Here is a 17048-nt window from a genome sequence, read left to right on the forward strand (position 1 = left end):
TTGGAAAAACACTTCTATACTAAATGTTCAACATCCTTGTTTTTGTATTTCCTCTTTTTTTTTTCGTTAATTTGTTCGGGATTGGGTGTGTGAAAACTATATCATTTTCTTGTACAATTTCTCTCTTCTGTTTGTTCCAACATTTTCTGAATACCTCTTCCCTCATCCATTTCTCCCTATATTTGTTCCATCACCGGACTTTTTTTTTATTGTCTATGCAACATTGGAACTTGGAAAAAACATTGAACATTCTTTTGTGATATTTCCTCTATTCTTCAAAAGTCAAATGTTGCTCGAGAACTTGCACAGAATCGTTCTCCAAATAAGTCCTGCTTAAAATAGGACAAAAGTGTCTAGCTTCCTGCGGTGGCTTAACCGAAAGAGTGCATAGGCTGCCTCTATAGAAAAACTTGACCCCTTTCGGCCCAAGCAAAATATACGCCTACTTAGTTATATATTAAGCGCTGGCCATTGGGATTTTATTTCTCCTGATAAGTAGTTTACTAAGTGGATATACAAACAGGCTTGGGAGAGAAGGGTCGCTTCAATAAACGCCTAGAGAAGCGAGGCAGAAAAAATGAATGTGCTAATGGCGAGAATCCATAATAAGCCATGGATTGCCTTGCATCCCCATTTTGCTCAATAGCCTCTGTACCGGGAATCATGGGTGATTTTTGGAAACGCACCTATGCTCTCTGTCCATGCAGGCGCCTCATAAGCGAGCTGCTGTGGCTTCTTTCCGACCTTTGACCACACTCAGAGATCCCGCCAATGGGTGCCGAGCTAATTTCACCACGCTTTGGTATCGTTAAGGCATAACCTTAAATCAGAGTGCCGTGTTTCCTATTTGATTGCTATTGAAAAATTCGATTCCTATTTCTCTTTAGAAAGCCCGACTCTTGCTGTCTCGTCATCTATGATTTCAGCCATTATCATTTGAAAGAAATGCCGGTACAATTTGGTAAATTCGACGAGATATGCTCGATGGTGACTCTTCCCCTCTGCCCGCTCATTGGCCCAATAGCCAATAATACTCAGCGTCCGCAGGGGATTGCCGCCAAATGTTTTAGTCGCAATGTTGATATCAATGGGTTTCTCATCTTCCAGCCCGGTATATACAATGATGATGGTTGGATGCCGCCTCAGTCACTGATGTATTTCTTCATTATGTAGCAACGCTTATTATCTATGCCGTCGCATTGATTATGACGACCATTATGATATACCATATCAAGTCGAAATACACGGCAGTTGGTGAGTCATTTCCCCGATTGCGTGACGAGCTGTCTTTTTCGCTGCATCCAGTTAACTGACTGCTTTCCCAAAAGGCCGAAAGGAAATAGTGATATTCTTCTATATTTACATGGTCACGGCTCTCCTCGAGATGCTGCTCGTGTCCGGCCTTATCCCCATAGGGACGATTGTTTATCCTGTATGTCTTGTTTGAATGCATCCCACTGCTCTACTGTCGGCCTAGTGTACTATACCATTTTATCTATCTAGTATTTCACAGCGGTGCATCTTGGCTTTGTATCGGCTCTCTTCTGGTGTCTGTTGCTCAATGGCTTCGTTGGATTTCAGTTTATTGAAGATGGCACTTCCCTATCCCTGTGGTCAATACGGCTGAGCTCCGCGCTCGTTTTCGGGTTGGTCACCTTTATTGCCATTGCCACCTTCCTCCCTATCCGTCCCTTCAGCTTCAGCAACCACATCATACTTTGGATAATCCACTACATTCTCAATGGTGCCGCGCTGATTATCTATGTGATTTCGCAGATAATCTTGGTGTTGAACACGCTCGATGACCGCTGGCCTCTCGGTGACATTACGTTCGGCGTGCTCTTCTTCACGATCGGGCAGGTGGTGATCTTTGTTTTCTCCGCCAAAATCTGCGACACAAGCAAGCATTACATTGATGGTCTGTTTTTCGGCACCATCTGCAATTTGCTCTCGGTGATGATGGTATACAAGGTAAGACTTACTTGGCGGCAGGGTAGGCGCAGGAAAGCCGGGAGAGCTAATGCCTGATGCGTTTATTTACCGTTTTTTTATTATTAGTATTGGGACTCGATCACAAAAGAGGACTTGGAGTTCTCCGTTGGAAGCAAGCAGAACGTGTGGGAAGTAAAGCAACCGTTTGACGAGGACGGCCATCCACACTTTCCCCACTGATGATACCATTATGATTCCCAAGATTCCCTTCGCCATGAATATCTTAACGCTACGCGCCTCTCCCGTGTACTCTACTAATCATCCTATTTACCTCTCATATTTTCTATTATATTATTTCATGCGACTCTCGTAACTTTTCACCTCTTTCTGCTAATATTTTTTCTAATTTATATATTATATTTCCTTCTTGGATCAACGAACAAATTCCTTCTTCAGGCTGGCTGACCTTGAAATATGTTTGAACGCGATTTTCGCGTTCCTCACTTTATTTTTTATTAACTTGGCTTTCCTCTCCATCCTACTCATTGCGGTGATTCACCCTTCCACAAGGCGGTTCACCTATCTGCCACTGGGGCGATTATTTCTGAACGTACCAAAAGGCAGAGCTGGTTAATTCTCATTAAAGATTAGCAAGGCAAAACGCGAAAACATTTTGAATATAGCAGTCAATGCGATTCAAGTGGTTACATGGTCCAAAGAGGGACTCTCGGGCGGACGCGACTGTAACAGATACAAAGACAGAAATTCGTGTAGCGAAAGAGCAAGTCGTTGACGAAGCGGAAAGCAGTGGGGATGAAACAAGTGTTGCTGATTCATTCAGATTTAAAATTAACGAGAGATCGGATCTGTTGCGCACACCTCCTCCTGCGCACCAAAGAGACAAGCCAGATCCGCGCTCTCCCAAATCACGCCCCATTACGACGTTAAATCGAGCCAATCTTGAAAAGGCAGAGGCAGATTCTTATCTCAATGAAAAGGTAGATATCGGCTTTATATCACTCGGAAAATCCATGCTTAATATATCATTTCATAGTCGATTAATGCTTCATATGCATCGACTATGGCCAACGTGGAACTTTCTTTAGCAGTTGACGATGAAATGATATCAATTGTCCGAAGTTCGGGTGAGGAAAGAGAGAACGAAAAAGACGGCGAGGAACTTGACCAACTTCAGTCCTCTCACTCTGAGCTACAGACCGAAGAGTTCCCCTTGCAAGTTCAGAACAGCTCTATCGATAAAGAACGCGAAGGCACTCTGCCCACAATGACCGGCTCCCACCTTGAACCAGGCAAGGAGCAACTGGAAATTATGGAGCTGCGTGCACAAATACGAGCCCGGGACGCCAAGATTCTCGCAATGGAGAAGGACTTGGCGAGGAGCACTGACACGAAATTGGAGATGGAGCGACGGCTGAAGCTTGCAGAGGGATTCCTGCGCGCGGAAAAGACTCTGCTCGACCGAAAGTCGGAGGAAATTAAAAAAGCACTGTCAGAAAAAATTGGCTTGGAAAAGCAGCTGCAAGCAGCCGAGGAAAAGATAAAGGAGCAGAAAACGCTGCTTGAATGCCGTTATGATGAGCTTGCTGGGATACGGGAGCAGAACAACTCCCTCCATGCGAAAATCAATACCCTGGCTGCGAGTGAGAAGAAACTGGCGAAGGAACTTCATGAGCTTAAAGAGCGTATGCAATTAATGGAGCAAGATACATCCCGCGAAAATGAGCAGATGTTGGCACGCCTGCATGCTGCTGAGAAGACGGCAGCAGAGCAAGCAGCACTGCTTCAGGCACGCAGCAAGGAAAATGCTCAATTGCGCGAGCACAGCACCAACCTCTACAACGAGGTGGCCTCCTTAACCGATCAGCTCAAGCAACAAATCGAATCAGCACATGCTCGCGCAGATCAACTCCGCCACGAACGGGAAGCTGAAGTCGAACGCTTACTCGGAAAGATCAAGCGGAGAGAGGAGGTCGCACTCGGCTTCCGGCGCCAGCTAAAGGAACGGAGTCGGGAGCTAACGGAGGAACGCACAATGCTGGCTCGTCTGCTGCAGCAGAAGGAGGAGCTGATGAAAGAGGTGGATGAGGGTAAGAAAGTGATAGAGGAGCAGGCAGCGAAACTTCGCAAGCTATTGAAAGAGAAGCAGGCCATGAGCGAAAGGTTGGCAGAAGTCAGCCGAAACCAGCGAGCCCTGGAAAAAGAAAACGTGCCCCATTCGCTCAATTCCTTGGATCGTAAGTCGATCCAAGGGTACCATGCTGATACGAAAACGGCACACACTCCTCGATCAGCCATGGCGAATAAAACAGGGCTGGTAGCAGCATCAAGCGTCAACTTTGACGTGACCCCCTCTGTGAAGTCGCGATATGTTTCCCTAGACAAACGTGCCCTCACGGGTTCTGCGCGCGCGCGACGAGCCGCTGAAATGCTTCTCTAGTCATTGTCACGTTTTTCATCTTTCTCCTCTTTCTCCCCACCCCCCCCCCCCCCTCCGAAACCCACTGAAGTCTTTCCTTTTCGGCCCAGAGTTCTTTGCGCATGTTCACTATGGTCCTGGCCGAGCGCGAGCTTGTCTCAAGTCTGTTTTAATTTAGTGTTTATCCTATTTGTTCTGTGCTTTTATATACTCTTTTTAACGTCGAAGATGCAGTATGTACTACAGTATTTGTTTCTTTTTACCCCCCCCCCCATTGTAAATAGAATTGCTCAACATTTTCTTTCGTGTTAATTAAAGATGAACGAGTATATATATTGTAAGCAGAAAATCGAGGGAGAAAAAACAAAACGAAAAGAATAGCTCTAATAAAAAACGATACAACGGGAAATAAAACAAACTACCAAAGACGAAGACAGAAAAAATCAAATTAAAGAACGGAAGGTTAAGGAAGTAGATATAAATTACAACTCGACACATCGACCCCTAAAGCAGTATTCATGTCAAAAGTGCCCCGATTCACCTCCGTTTTCCCATTGTCACCTTCTCCAAATCCTCCATAATCTTCTCCAGCTCTCGACGGAATCCTAACACTTCTTCGTCTCGCTTCCGCAGGGCCAGCTCGGACTGGACACGGCACCGCTCCAGCCGTGTATCGCCTTCGTGCTTAGCATCCTCCAGCATGCGATACAACTCGCGCTCCCGTTTCTTGTGACGCTGCTCGAGGCGTGCAATCTGAAGAGAGAGCGCATCGATCTGATCGTGGAGGAGGCGAGCGGTGGAGGCTGCCGCAGGCAGACGTGGATCCGCTTTGCGATCGCGGTCGGGTTCTGCATCAACGGCCTGAGGCTGGTGCAATGCGTGCTCCATAAGCGTACGAAGCTGCTTGTTCTCGGCCCGCAAATCGGAGATCAAAGTTTGCAGAAGCGAGATGGTTTCTTCGTCGTCCGCTGCTGCAATCGCCATATTACGCCTAATGCGATCTCGCCCCGCTCCTGAGAGCTTGCCCCCCAAAGCAGTTTTCTCGGCATCTCCATTGAGTAGGTTGGCAAGGGTCTTGTCTCCCACTGCCAGTCGAATCAGATCCTCTCGGGACATTTTACCTTTGAGCAATTCGGTTTCCTTACTAAGCTTGCCAAGCTGCGCTTGAAGCTGCTTGATGTCCCTTCGCATCGACGTCTCGTCCTCATACATGAGCGCGGGCGCAGCAACTGCTCCGATGCCAGCTACTTTCTTAGCAAATGAGGTGGGTTTTGCGGAGGCTGCGGCCCGCTTCAGCTGCTGTTGATATTGCTGCTGCTGCTGCTTGAGCTGCTCCTCGAGCTGGGCTATGCGTGAATGGAATTGGTTCACCTCGGCCTCGTGTTCACGCAGCAACTTAGTTCGCTCTTTGGACACCTGGTTGAGAAGTTTTTCCGCGGTGTCCGCACGATGGTTTGCCTCGTCCACCTCGCGCTCCAGCTTTTGGTGAGCTTGTTCGAACTCATTCGTCTTCTGCGCCATGTCCAAATCGATTCGCGCGTCCAGCTCGAGTCTCTCGACCTCCGCCAGCTTTTCCTCATACGCACGCTGGTAGTACTCGATCTGCTCCTCTTTCTCCTGTATACGTTGCTCCAGCTCTTTTACGTACTCTGTTGTTTCTTGCAATCGCGATCTCATCTCTTCCAATTTCACGCTTGCCTCTTTCTCGATTACAACGGTGTCCTTCGGCTCTGTCTGATGGAAGCTGGGCTGTGCAAAAGATTGCGACAGCATCTCCTCCCTCAGCCGATCATTCTGCTCGCGGACAAGCTTGAGATCCGCCCGCAGCTGTTGAATCTGCTGCTCAAGGCGGTGGGCCCGTTCTTTATAGCGTTTCGCGGCGTGTCGCTCTGCATCGACCACATATTGCAGGTGACGTAGTTCCACGTTTTCCTGCTCTACTTGCGAGATGTATGCTTGCAGCTCTTCACGCTCGTCTTGCGCACTTTCAACTTGCTTAAGCAATGCCAAACGCTGAGCCTCGAGCTCGCGTAGGCGTGTGCTTAAGTGGTATGTATGTTTATTGGACCCCTTCATTGCGCTCTCGTTAATCGAGATATTCTGTGAGGCATCCTCGTTCATGAGATGAAGCGGGGGCGAGCCCTTGAGGGTAGAACCCTGGGAAGCGTTCATTGGGGAGTAGTCCGGCCGACGCTGTTGCTGGTCGGAGTGGACTCTGGGGGTCATATACGTGGATTTGTGGTGGATCGATGCATCTTTCCCTTGATTACTTTGTTCCACTTTAATCTCCTGCTCTAGACATTTTAGGTCGTTTTGCAGTTCCTCCACTTCCAGCTCTAGCTCGCGGGTGTGGGCTTCCATTTTCTTGTTTTCTTTCTCCAATGCTCGCGCACGGCGCTCACGGTCTTCCGTCTGCAGCTGGGCCTTATCCAGTTTCTCACGCATTTCCGCCAATTCGTTCTCTAGACGCTGTATTTTTTCGAGGGAGCACGCTGTCTCGTTCTGGAAATCCGTGCGTTGCCTCTCGAAAAGTTTAACCTTCTCTTTAAGCTGGGTTTCGGCGATACTGAGCTTATCCTGGGCATTTTTCAGATCTTTTTCCAATTTACGAGATTTTTCTTTGAGGTCTTCGGATCGATGCTCCATTTCTTCGGAATGTGCCTTTTGTTCTTTTAGTTCAAACTCACTGCGCCGAACCTCGGAGCGCAGAGAAATCACCTCCCTCTCTAGTTCACGAACTCGTAGCTGAAGTTCTGGGCGCTCTTGCTCGAACTCGAAAGCGGACTGCTGCAATCTGCGCGTTTTCATATCGAGTTCATCAAACTGTGAACGTTGCTGCTCAAGCTCTTTCACCACAGCGCAGTGCGCCTCCTCAGCCTTGGCGAGTTGAGTCTCCTTTTCGACTAGTTGGCTCTGCAATTGCTCACACTCGTTTGAGAGAGTACGGTATTCACTAAGAAGCTCGCCCACTTGCTGCTGTAGTTTTACCGCCTCATCTCGGGCCAATTGATTCTCCTCTTCCAAAGTATCCCTTGCGCGTTTCAACTCCTCGTTTTCATCATCAAGCCTTTGCACAAGACTCCTCAAACGATCAATCTCCTTCGAGTTCCCGTCAGCATCTCGCTGCTGTTCTTCAATCTTCGCCTCAAGCTCACGCACTCGATTTTGTAAAGTTGCTTGTTTGCGATCTATGGTGGCCTTTCTCATAGCTTGCTCTGTATTAGCCTCCGTCTTTAATTTTCGGTTTTCATTCTCAAGCTGTAGCATTTTTTCCTTGAGGCGGCTTGCCGTCTCCTCCCTATCGTAGCTCGCGATTTCTAACTGTGAGGCTAGTCGCTTATTCTCTTGCTCAAGGCGATATGCCCGATCTTCGAGCCGCTCCTGCAGTTTTTCCCGTTCGGTGATCTCGTGCTCAACTTGGGTACGATAGGCGTTGCGCTGCTGTTCAATCTGATTGAGCTGCTCAAGTGTGCGTCTTTCGTTGCTTGTGGCCTCCTCCAGCTTTTGCTGAAGCGTTTCCATCTCGGCATTAAGTTCATCGATTCGCGTGCGGAGCGCTGTCACTTGTTCCTCGCTGGCGGCAGTCTCTTCAAGTTCAGCACGGAGCGACTCGTTCTCTCTCTCAAGATTCCCAACTTGAGCCTCTAACTTAGTCAATTTGCTCAGCTCTTGCTCCAACTGATTTTTTTCTGCCAATAGATCTTCAAGCTGCATCTCCAGAGAATGGCAACGTTTCTGGTTGCGCAACTGCTCCTCTTCGAGCCGGTTAGCCTCATCTTGCAAAAGTTGATTATTTTCAACAAGTTCGTCGTTTTGAGCGCGAAGATCCTCCAGCTCGTGCACTGCTCTCTCAAGCTCATCACGGAACATAGCCGCCCGATCACTCTCACTGACTGTAGCTTGCTCGAGATGTTGCAATCGTTCCCGCAGCGTTGGGATAGCCTGGTTTTCCTCCTCGAGTTTACGGCGTCTCGCGTCAATTGTCTCGAGCTCTTGTTCAATTTCATCAAAGCGCTTACGTATTTCGGGCGTCCGACTTTGGAACGGTGAAGAGCGACTGTAGTGTACACTCTCCTTTTCGACTGAAATAGCACTTATCTCATTAGCTTCGGCCATTTGAACTAGCTCTGGGGACATGTAACCGCGATCGCATAACTCAGTAATGATGGATTTGACTCGAGATCGTTTTGGTACTCTATTGATTTCTACCAGTGCATTCTCTAGTTCTCGTATCCGATCCTTCGCCCATAAACCAGCATTGTCCTCCTCGTGCTGCTTAAGGAGTTCTTCCAGCTCCGTAACACGCTCACGATGTTCCTTGGTCAATCGACGCACTTCGTTTTCCAAAGCCGCGACGCGAACTTCTGCCGAGTTTGAAGTCCTCGATTGGTTGCTTTTATTTGCTTCGTCGAGTAAAAGAAGTTTAGCATCCTCGAGTCGGTTGGTCAGTTCACCAATATGGATCTGGTGCTCACGATCCCGCTCTTTTAATAGCTTGCGTAAATTTTCCACCTCCTCGCGCCATCGGTTCACTTCTGATTTGGCAGCCTCAGCGCCCCTAGCACGCTGCTCTGCTTCCAAAACACGATCTTGCAGAGTAACTATCTCATTATTAAGTTTATCAGTTATCTCCGCCGCCCTCATCTCGGCAGCCCTGCGTGCTTCAGTTTGCTCGTGTATTTGTACTATCAATTTTTCTGTTTCAGCATTCTTAGACTGGATAATACGTTCTGCTTCTTCAACCTCCCGCTGCAGTCCTGCCAGCTGCATTCGTATAGCAGATGCCTCTCCCGCTTCTGTAGTGGAGGAAGCTCGCAAAGCATTGATTTCAGCCTCGTAATCCTCCATAACGCGAGCAGCTTCTAAGAGTTCATTCCGGAGTTTATCCAGGTCACGGTCCCGCATCTGTAGCGCCTCAGCTAATTTCTGATTTTCCTGCTCTAACTGTTTACGGGCAATGAGCGCATCAGCCGAACGTTTTGCGACATCACGTACTGAGCGTTCAAATTGAGCATCGATTGCATCCAATTCAACAGAGTCCATCTCGCCTGCAGAACGCCTTGGTGCGGGGGTGCGCAGCATAGTGATGGCTTGGGTGTACTCTTGGTCTTCAACGTCCGTTGATCCCGATGTATTTGCCACACTCTCATCCTCGGTAGTATCTGTGGATTGTATTATCGTACTACCCTGCAATTGCCTCAAGGGTCGAGAAGACAGGTTTGATCGGGGTGTATATTTCTTAGATTTCTGTGCAGACCAGAGCGACATCGAAACTCTAGGAGTTTTTTGTAGCTCTTCCTTTTCTTTGGTCGCCCAAGGAGAGAGGGATGAAGCAGCTTTGTTTTTCTCTTGAGCAAACTGATTTGAAGACGTCAGCAATGCAGATGAACCTATACTGCTCTTAACTAACTGCTGTTCTCGTAGTAGGCCCTCTGCTTTCTTCGAGGATGTTGGCTGTCTTAATTTTTCTTTCTTCGTGGCCCAAGGAGAACCAATTATCCGCGCATGCAATCCTGGAGTTGAAGAGAGAGGATTGAGTTGGGTATAGTTCTTATAAGAATCCTTGCTTGCTCCACTCTTTCCGCTCTCTCCGCTTCCATTGCTTCCTTGAGATGCAGTCAACATCGAATTGCCGGAAGATTTAGGACTTGATCTACCCGAAGAGGCAGGCCCACGTGCTGTTGTTAAAGAAAAGTTGGTTTCGGTAGGCATGTCTTGCTGAAAATACTTCTCTAAGGAGGTTGAGGATGCTTCTCTTGATAGATAGTTATTGTTATCGACATTCTGCTAAAAACAATAACGAAATTAACTACATGCTAACATTTCATCATGTAATATTTACACTGACCGCGGAAGCTCCTTCAGTATTATCAACATTTTTTGTGTCTACCGCGCGAGAATAGCTCATATAGGACCGCTTCTGATAAATAAAAAATCAATCAAAAATTCCATCAATAAGCACAACACCTAACCATACCTGAGACAATGCCTCATAGTTGACCTCAGAAGTTGTGCTTTTAAACTCTGGACGATTCGCACTCAACTTGCTTTTTATTCCAACATTGCTCTCTCGGTGAGCAGTCGCGTAATCAACGTAACTCATATTTCCCCCTAATGCACTCGCATTAACGTCGTCCTTCACTGTTTCTGATTTATCAAGGAAAGATAGACTTTGTTCCTCAATAGGTGAACTCATCCCATCTATGTCCCAGGAGAGATCATTTCTATCTGACTCCATCCCGCTTATTAGGTGATTAATGTGTTTTAATAAAAGAACTAAAAATGTAAATGGGAACGCGTTTTTGATTTCCGCGCGACTTCCAATGAGAATTTTCATAAGCCACTATATCTCTGTCAACAGAGCTAGGTGGTAATTCCCTTAACCTCATTCGAGATCTTGAATAATGTTTTCAACAAAACCTGCATGGTCAACCGTATCTCGTCGTGCTTACGAAGTCCCTGAAGTGCTGAAACGGGCGCGACGACCTTATCGTACACGTAATGTTATAACCGGCTTAGCCTTGCTCGGATTCTGTACCGCAGTCTGTATCCTTTTAGATCCAGTTTATTAATGATTATACATTTTCAGAAATTCAGTGCATTTTTTCCCTTTTTCATTCACTGATGCAACCCCATATATCCTTAACAAATTTTGTGTGCTAATTAGATTCGTACTCGTTTTTGGCAGTCAAGCAAGATGACTTTAGCGACGTTGTAGTTCCTCAGAAGGATACAGAGGGCTCGGATTGAACTTAAATATGTAATTATTTATAGATGATATATAATGTTTATATAGCTACGTTTCTCTTGTTTACTCCACTACCACATTCGACTACCTGGAGTCTGGACTGAAAGATACTTCACTATTTTTCGTAAAATATATACTGAAGTTTTTTTTTATTTTCATTTTTTAAACTTGAGAGAGATGGCCATACTCCCCCCAATGTACTAAATCTACAAAGAAAAAAGCATTTCCAACCGACATCACTCGCATAATCATGACTGTAACAATGAACGTAAGGAAATTCGTGACATGAGATAACCACAATCCACCGTCATTTAAATGAGCAACTTCTCGATCTGTTGCTTGATAGCCTGGATTTGTGGCTTCAGGTCAGAGGCCTCGTTTGTCGTTACAGATGCAGAAATCACGGGGCGTGAAACACCACATGCACGACCGAGATCGAATTTTGAAGGAACAAAAACGTAGGGAACATTCTACACAAAAGTGTAAGAAAATAATATATTAGTACACACCATTAGTAAATAAAATATTGTACGAAGGTATATATCAGCTATTTCTATCTTTGCTAGTATGATAGAGCAAAAATACTTCGGATGGAAGTATGATTTTTTGTACAATTTGCTCACCTTATCTTCACAGAGCAGGGGAAGGTGAAGCAAGATTTCGATCGGATCGGTGTCAGCAGCCATCACAATGAACTCAGCAATACCACGATTGAGAGTTTTGGTAGCTAATTGAGCGAGAAGAAATTAGTAACAAGGAAGCAGGAGAAGCAAAATCGGCCATGGCTGACGCTTAGAAACATTACCTTCGTTAGCACCTTTCTTCAGCTGTTTGTAGTGGCTCGCCTGCTGAACCAAGTCGAGGATGGTGTTGGAGAGCTTGGCGTCAGCCAGAGGGAATGCTTTGGGGTTCACCGTTGCCATAGTTTAATATAAGTAGATTTAGCGATTGTTTTCAATTCAGTTGTTAAAAGAAAAAAAGACCTGCAATGATGATGAGATTGTAAACAAAATTGAAACGGCAGTCACAAAACGTGATGTAAAAATGGTTGTGGAATAGAATTGGTAGAAATTTCGTCACGGCTTTTCTTGTCAATGATCCTTTAGTTATAATTTAATCATGAGCGGCGTGCCAGATAAAGATAAGGTAGATTTAAAGCAGTTGCAGATATAAATAAGTATGGCGGAGCTGATCCTCTATTTATTTACAGATCGCGGCGATGATCGCCCAGAAAAAGGCGGAGCTAACTGCCAGACTTGCACAATCTGGCCTAGGCACAAAACCTGCCACTCCTCCTCCAGCACCCGCACCCCAGCCAACAAGACCAGAGCTTTCTATTCCTGCAGGTGTAAATCCAGATGAGATTCGGCGTAAACTGCAAGAGGCGCGTTCGATCGCAAAAACCTTAGCTGGATCGGTATGTTAAAGCTTGCTTTTTGTTAGAATACTTTGTACATTCTACACTTATTATAACGTCGCAATTTCCACATAGGCGGCTGCGAATAATGAACCACGTGCAAAAGGAGGGCTACAAGTAGAAGCTCATCCATTATTGATGCGCGATGAAACAGGGAATTTGAAGTTCAACTCATCCAAAGTGGCAATACCAAAACCTGTTTTTGCCACTACTAAGGTGCGTTTGCTATTGAATAATGGCATCAGTTCGAAATTAGCGGATATTGTTGCTATATCTTCTGCTCACATTAATTAACTATTATAATATCATATAGGCAAATTTGCGAGTAGCTCCTAAGAAACAAAAAGAAGAAGTCAAGCCTAAACCAGTTGAGCCCGTGAAAAACCCATATCTTGAAGCAAGTACAGAGGTCGAACCTGGTGCGGTACGACGAACGCGCAAATTCAAATTCGTTCAGCCAGGAAAATATGTCAAGCAAGCAGAACAAATTAGACAGAAGGTAATGGTGTAAATTTGCATTTAAGCATATGCAATCCTAATCCTCCTTTATGTGTATTTGATAGGCACATATGGAGGAATTGAAGGAAAAGATCGCAGCAAATGTAAATAAAATTGGTCTAGAGGCTGAAATTAGTATTTCCGATAAAGCAATTAAGGTATTGTCCACTTTATTTACGCTTACTCTACGTACAAGCGTTTAATCCTGTATTTGATTTTTCTTTTAGAAAGAGCCACCACCGGCAATCGAATGGTGGGATGCTTTTCTTCTCCCTAATAAAACCTACGACGATATTGATAATGGCCAGGCAAAGATCGACACAGATGACTCGATTATTACCCATCTAGTGCAGCATCCGGTGGTTATTCCGCCACCCGACTCAGGCACAGCACCAGCCAAAATGCTAATGTTGACAAAGAAAGAGCGTAAGAAGCTCCGCCGCCAGAAACGGATGGAGATTCTTAAGGAAAAGCAAGATAAAATTCGGCTAGGACTATTACCGCCAGATCCGCCTAAAGGTAAGAGAGAATTGGCCTTGAATCATGTTTTCCTTTTAGCTTTTGACGCTTCTATCTAAATTCGTGTTAACATTTTTCTTTGGTAGTTAAACTTAGTAATCTAATGCGTGTCCTTGGCAATGATGCTATCCAGGACCCCACTAAAATTGAAGCACGAGTGCGTAAGGAAATGGAAAAACGGCATGCATTACACATGAAAATGAACCAGGAACGAAAGTTAACACCGGAACAATTGCGGGAGAAGAAACGGCGGAAGCTGGAAGAGGATACTAGCCAAATGGTTCATGTCAACGTGTACAAGTAAATATACTCCCTCCCTATAGCCAAGCTTATTTTGAAATAATGGATCTGCTAATCTATTTATCTCTTTGACAGAATTCGAGATCTTTCCCACCCATCCCATCGGTTTAAGGTCGATAAGAACGCACAACAACTTAACTTTACCGGTATTGTCTTGTTGAATAACAAGTTCAACTTAGTAGTCGTCGAGGGAGGCCCAAAGAACCTTAACAGATATCAAAAGCTGATGCTAAGACGAATTAAGTGGAATGATCAAGCCTATGACGAGGAGGAGGAAGAGGAAGACGACCAATCCAACAACACCACCAGCAATGCAATGAATGTGGACAAAAATGGCCCAAATAGATGCGATTTAGTGTGGGAAGGCCAGCTTCGTGAACGCTTATTCCGGCAATTCCGTTTCCGGCAAGTCCCCACCGAAGGCCAGGCTAGAGAACTGTTGCGCAAATATCAAGCGGAGCAATACTGGGACTTGGCCGAAAACTTCAAGAGAGAGGATGAGATGTTTTGAAAATAAATTTCATTTCCTTTTAGTGGAAAGTGGGTTGCTCATGTTTAATCTGGAGTTTACCCCATTTTGGATACCTTTTATTCCTGTGCTACTGTTTGGATTGCTTTGCAGCGGGGTACAACAAACATGCACAACCTGCAACAATTGGGTCAGTGGGAAACCTCGTACTATGGTTAAAAAACTCAATCCGTACTTCACTTAACAAATAGAAGTATGGGATTTATTTCGAAGATGACTATTAGAAAAAAAAAATAAAAATAAAAATACAGCATCCTTAATTAATCAGGAACATTCGCTTGAACAATTTGTATAAACTCTATTGTTCTCATCTTACAAAGTGAGAGACAAAAATCAACGCCAATATGAATAATGAAAACTAGATATAAAGAAAATCAGGCCCATTATTGTTCTATGCGGAATATTCTTGTTTCTTCTCTTCGTCATTTGATGGGTAATCCTTCATGAAAACTCGGTCCATCTCTTCGAGGGTCTTACCCTTGGTTTCAGGATAGAAGAAATATATGATGAATACCATCAAAAAGTTGATTACGGCAAAGATGACATATAGGTATGCGCCCATTGCTTTCTGCAGAGGTAGTGTACAAAGCCCGATAAGAGTATTGAAGAAAAAGTTTGCCATGGTTGCTAGGCCCGCACCCTTTGCACGCGTCCGGGTTGGGAAAATTTCCGACGGATAGATCCAAGCAATACTAAGCCATGCGGCACCGAAAAGCGCTGTGTAAAGGTAAACGAATGCGGGAACTGCATATCCAGCTTTGGTTGGGCTGGTAGCAAGGAAGATGGTGATGATTGTCATGCAAATGCTCTGGCCAGCAGCTCCAATGATAAGCATTGGCCGTCGACCCCACCGATCGATAGCATACACGGGAATAAAAGTCGAAAAGAAATAAAAAACTGTATTGATGCCAGCGACGAGAAGAGCAGTCTGATTATCAAGTCCTGCTTGTAAGAAGACGGGTACTTGGAAATAGGCAATCACATTGACTTTAATGAAAGAAAAATGTAAATATTTTCAATAAATCACAATTAAACCCAACTAAATGATTGCTGTACTTACTTCCACACAATTGCTGCATTGATTGAATTCCCATAGCCAACACAGTACGCCTCAAGTTATTTGACCCTTTGCTGCTAAACATCTCGCCCCAGCTGGGTTCACCCTGCAGATTCTCAATTCGAATTGCCTCCTTGATTTCGCTTAATTCTTTGTCCGCCGCCTCCTCTCCCTCTATTTTGCCGCCATGCATCTTCATAAGCACGACCCTAGCATCTGCATCACGCCCCTTCGCGGCCAACCAACGGGGAGACTCGGGGAGGATAAAAGTGCCTATCGCTAGAAGGAGGGCAAAGAAGATTTGGAATGCAATGGGGAATCGCCACTGGACCTCGTGCTCGATAAATGAAAAACCATAATCAAGCCAGTACGCAACGACAACGCCTGTGAAAATTTACAGATATCGTTAACAAAACTATATGATACTTGCTCTACAACTCTATAAAAATATGGGAAATTACCAAAAATGTTCAGTACCCACTGCAAGCACTCTTGAGTGCCGCGGTCTGCAGGCGGAGCGAGCTCTGATTGCAATATGGGCAACGTCGTCATTAAAAATCCAATTCCCAGACCGGCAACAATTCTTCCACTGATCATTAACCCAAGCTCATAGGCAGCGGATTGCATTGCTGCGCCAACTGATAGTACAATACATCCTGCAAGCACTGCTTTTAGTCGGCCAAACCTGTCAGCGAACCAACCGCATATCATCGACCCAAAGAACGCTCCAACCTCGAACATAGCCACAATAGTGGCAACAATGATCTCTTTGGATTCTTCAGGGAATGGGTCTCTGAAAAGCTTTGTAAAATGTGGCCCGGTGATAAGTCCTCCAAGCGACCCTTGATCATATCCAAAGAGAAGGATACCAATGCCTACAAGGATGTAACGAAAAGAGGGTGCAATTAATAAGCAGTCACCTTGGACTGAAAAGAGGGACACTATGATAGCTGAGCGTCCCTCTCCCCATAGCTAGCTTTCATAGTTAGCTATCGAAAACGAGAGACTACCTCCGAAGACACTGACGAAGTATGTAAATAATTTTCCCGACAGTGTAAGCATTGTGTCTTTGTAGGATTTGGTTAAAGATAAGATAATGCCCTGTACAGATAGGTCGTTCCACAACTAATGAGGAATGGAACAAAATCAATAGAGGAGAATGTGGGGGGAGGGGGGTAATTAGAGAGAGGGATATAAAATGGGGAGGAATGCAATGTGCTTGGTTATTGAAAAAAAAAAGTTGAGAATGTCAATTCAATCCGGGAAGCAAACAACAGTAAATAAATAAATTAATAAGAAATTTATCTCGAACTATTCATATGAAACCTGGATGTCAGCCTATTTATATAAAATTCCTCTAGCACCAAAAAGCGAGTAAAAGACCCTATTCTTTATTAGGTTTGGCAAATTTCAATTCACTGTGTGTTACAAGAACCATGCGAAATCCCACTCCTAAAATCTAACTGATAGGGTGGGAGGCTGGGTCAATTGAAAAAGTTGGTCACAATCTCAGATGCAGCCCTGAGGACGGAAAGCCCGCAAAACTCAGGAGAGGTGGAGAGGGGGGCTTTGTGCTAGGTTAGTGACATCATCCATCTCTCACGACGGAAA

At 45.2% G+C, this 17048-nt stretch overlaps 8 protein-coding genes across 8 annotated transcripts; 5 read left to right on the forward strand and 3 right to left on the reverse strand.

The window, feature by feature from the left end:
* Nucleotides 1-23: 23 nt before the first annotated feature.
* Nucleotides 24-260, forward strand: VTP21DRAFT_8426 (uncharacterized protein; the record flags this gene model as incomplete). Its single annotated transcript, XM_069399275.1, has 1 exon — nt 24-260. One exon carries the CDS (start codon nt 24-26, stop codon nt 258-260), a length of 237 nt encoding a protein of 78 aa, XP_069254708.1.
* Nucleotides 261-945: 685 nt separating this feature from the next.
* Nucleotides 946-2172, forward strand: VTP21DRAFT_8427 (uncharacterized protein; the record flags this gene model as incomplete). Its single annotated transcript, XM_069399276.1, has 5 exons — nt 946-1111; nt 1174-1254; nt 1329-1432; nt 1504-1971; nt 2059-2172. The coding sequence occupies 5 exons, from the start codon at nt 946-948 to the stop codon at nt 2170-2172; spliced, it is 933 nt and encodes a 310-aa protein (XP_069254709.1).
* A 449-nt stretch (nt 2173-2621) lies between these two features.
* On the forward strand, nt 2622-4390 carry VTP21DRAFT_8428 (uncharacterized protein; the record flags this gene model as incomplete). The annotated part of the gene is made up of 2 exons (XM_069399277.1): nt 2622-2930; nt 2987-4390. The coding sequence occupies 2 exons, from the start codon at nt 2622-2624 to the stop codon at nt 4388-4390; spliced, it is 1713 nt and encodes a 570-aa protein (XP_069254710.1).
* A 516-nt stretch (nt 4391-4906) lies between these two features.
* VTP21DRAFT_8429 (uncharacterized protein) lies at nt 4907-10607 on the reverse strand (the record flags this gene model as incomplete). Its single annotated transcript, XM_069399278.1, has 3 exons — nt 4907-10156; nt 10218-10289; nt 10347-10607. 3 exons carry the CDS (start codon nt 10605-10607, stop codon nt 4907-4909), a joined length of 5583 nt encoding a protein of 1860 aa, XP_069254711.1.
* Nucleotides 10608-10773: 166 nt separating this feature from the next.
* Nucleotides 10774-11119, forward strand: VTP21DRAFT_8430 (uncharacterized protein; the record flags this gene model as incomplete). Its single annotated transcript, XM_069399280.1, has 2 exons — nt 10774-10915; nt 11037-11119. 2 exons carry the CDS (start codon nt 10774-10776, stop codon nt 11117-11119), a joined length of 225 nt encoding a protein of 74 aa, XP_069254712.1.
* A 309-nt stretch (nt 11120-11428) lies between these two features.
* VTP21DRAFT_8431 (uncharacterized protein) lies at nt 11429-12040 on the reverse strand (the record flags this gene model as incomplete). The annotated part of the gene is made up of 3 exons (XM_069399281.1): nt 11429-11587; nt 11741-11844; nt 11923-12040. The coding sequence occupies 3 exons, from the start codon at nt 12038-12040 to the stop codon at nt 11429-11431; spliced, it is 381 nt and encodes a 126-aa protein (XP_069254713.1).
* A 196-nt stretch (nt 12041-12236) lies between these two features.
* On the forward strand, nt 12237-14362 carry VTP21DRAFT_8432 (uncharacterized protein; the record flags this gene model as incomplete). The annotated part of the gene is made up of 8 exons (XM_069399282.1): nt 12237-12263; nt 12328-12534; nt 12610-12750; nt 12848-13033; nt 13098-13190; nt 13260-13551; nt 13638-13851; nt 13927-14362. The coding sequence occupies 8 exons, from the start codon at nt 12237-12239 to the stop codon at nt 14360-14362; spliced, it is 1596 nt and encodes a 531-aa protein (XP_069254714.1).
* A 409-nt stretch (nt 14363-14771) lies between these two features.
* On the reverse strand, nt 14772-16499 carry VTP21DRAFT_8433 (uncharacterized protein; the record flags this gene model as incomplete). Its single annotated transcript, XM_069399283.1, has 4 exons — nt 14772-15367; nt 15441-15821; nt 15899-16312; nt 16448-16499. 4 exons carry the CDS (start codon nt 16497-16499, stop codon nt 14772-14774), a joined length of 1443 nt encoding a protein of 480 aa, XP_069254715.1.
* Between the last annotated feature and the right edge of the window lie 549 nt (nt 16500-17048).

The sequence above is a fragment of the Calcarisporiella thermophila genome (assembly GCF_041956535.1).
Source record: "Calcarisporiella thermophila strain CBS 279.70 unplaced genomic scaffold VTP21scaffold_4, whole genome shotgun sequence".
In the NCBI taxonomy this organism is placed as follows: Eukaryota; Fungi; Calcarisporiellomycota; class Calcarisporiellomycetes; order Calcarisporiellales; family Calcarisporiellaceae; genus Calcarisporiella; species Calcarisporiella thermophila.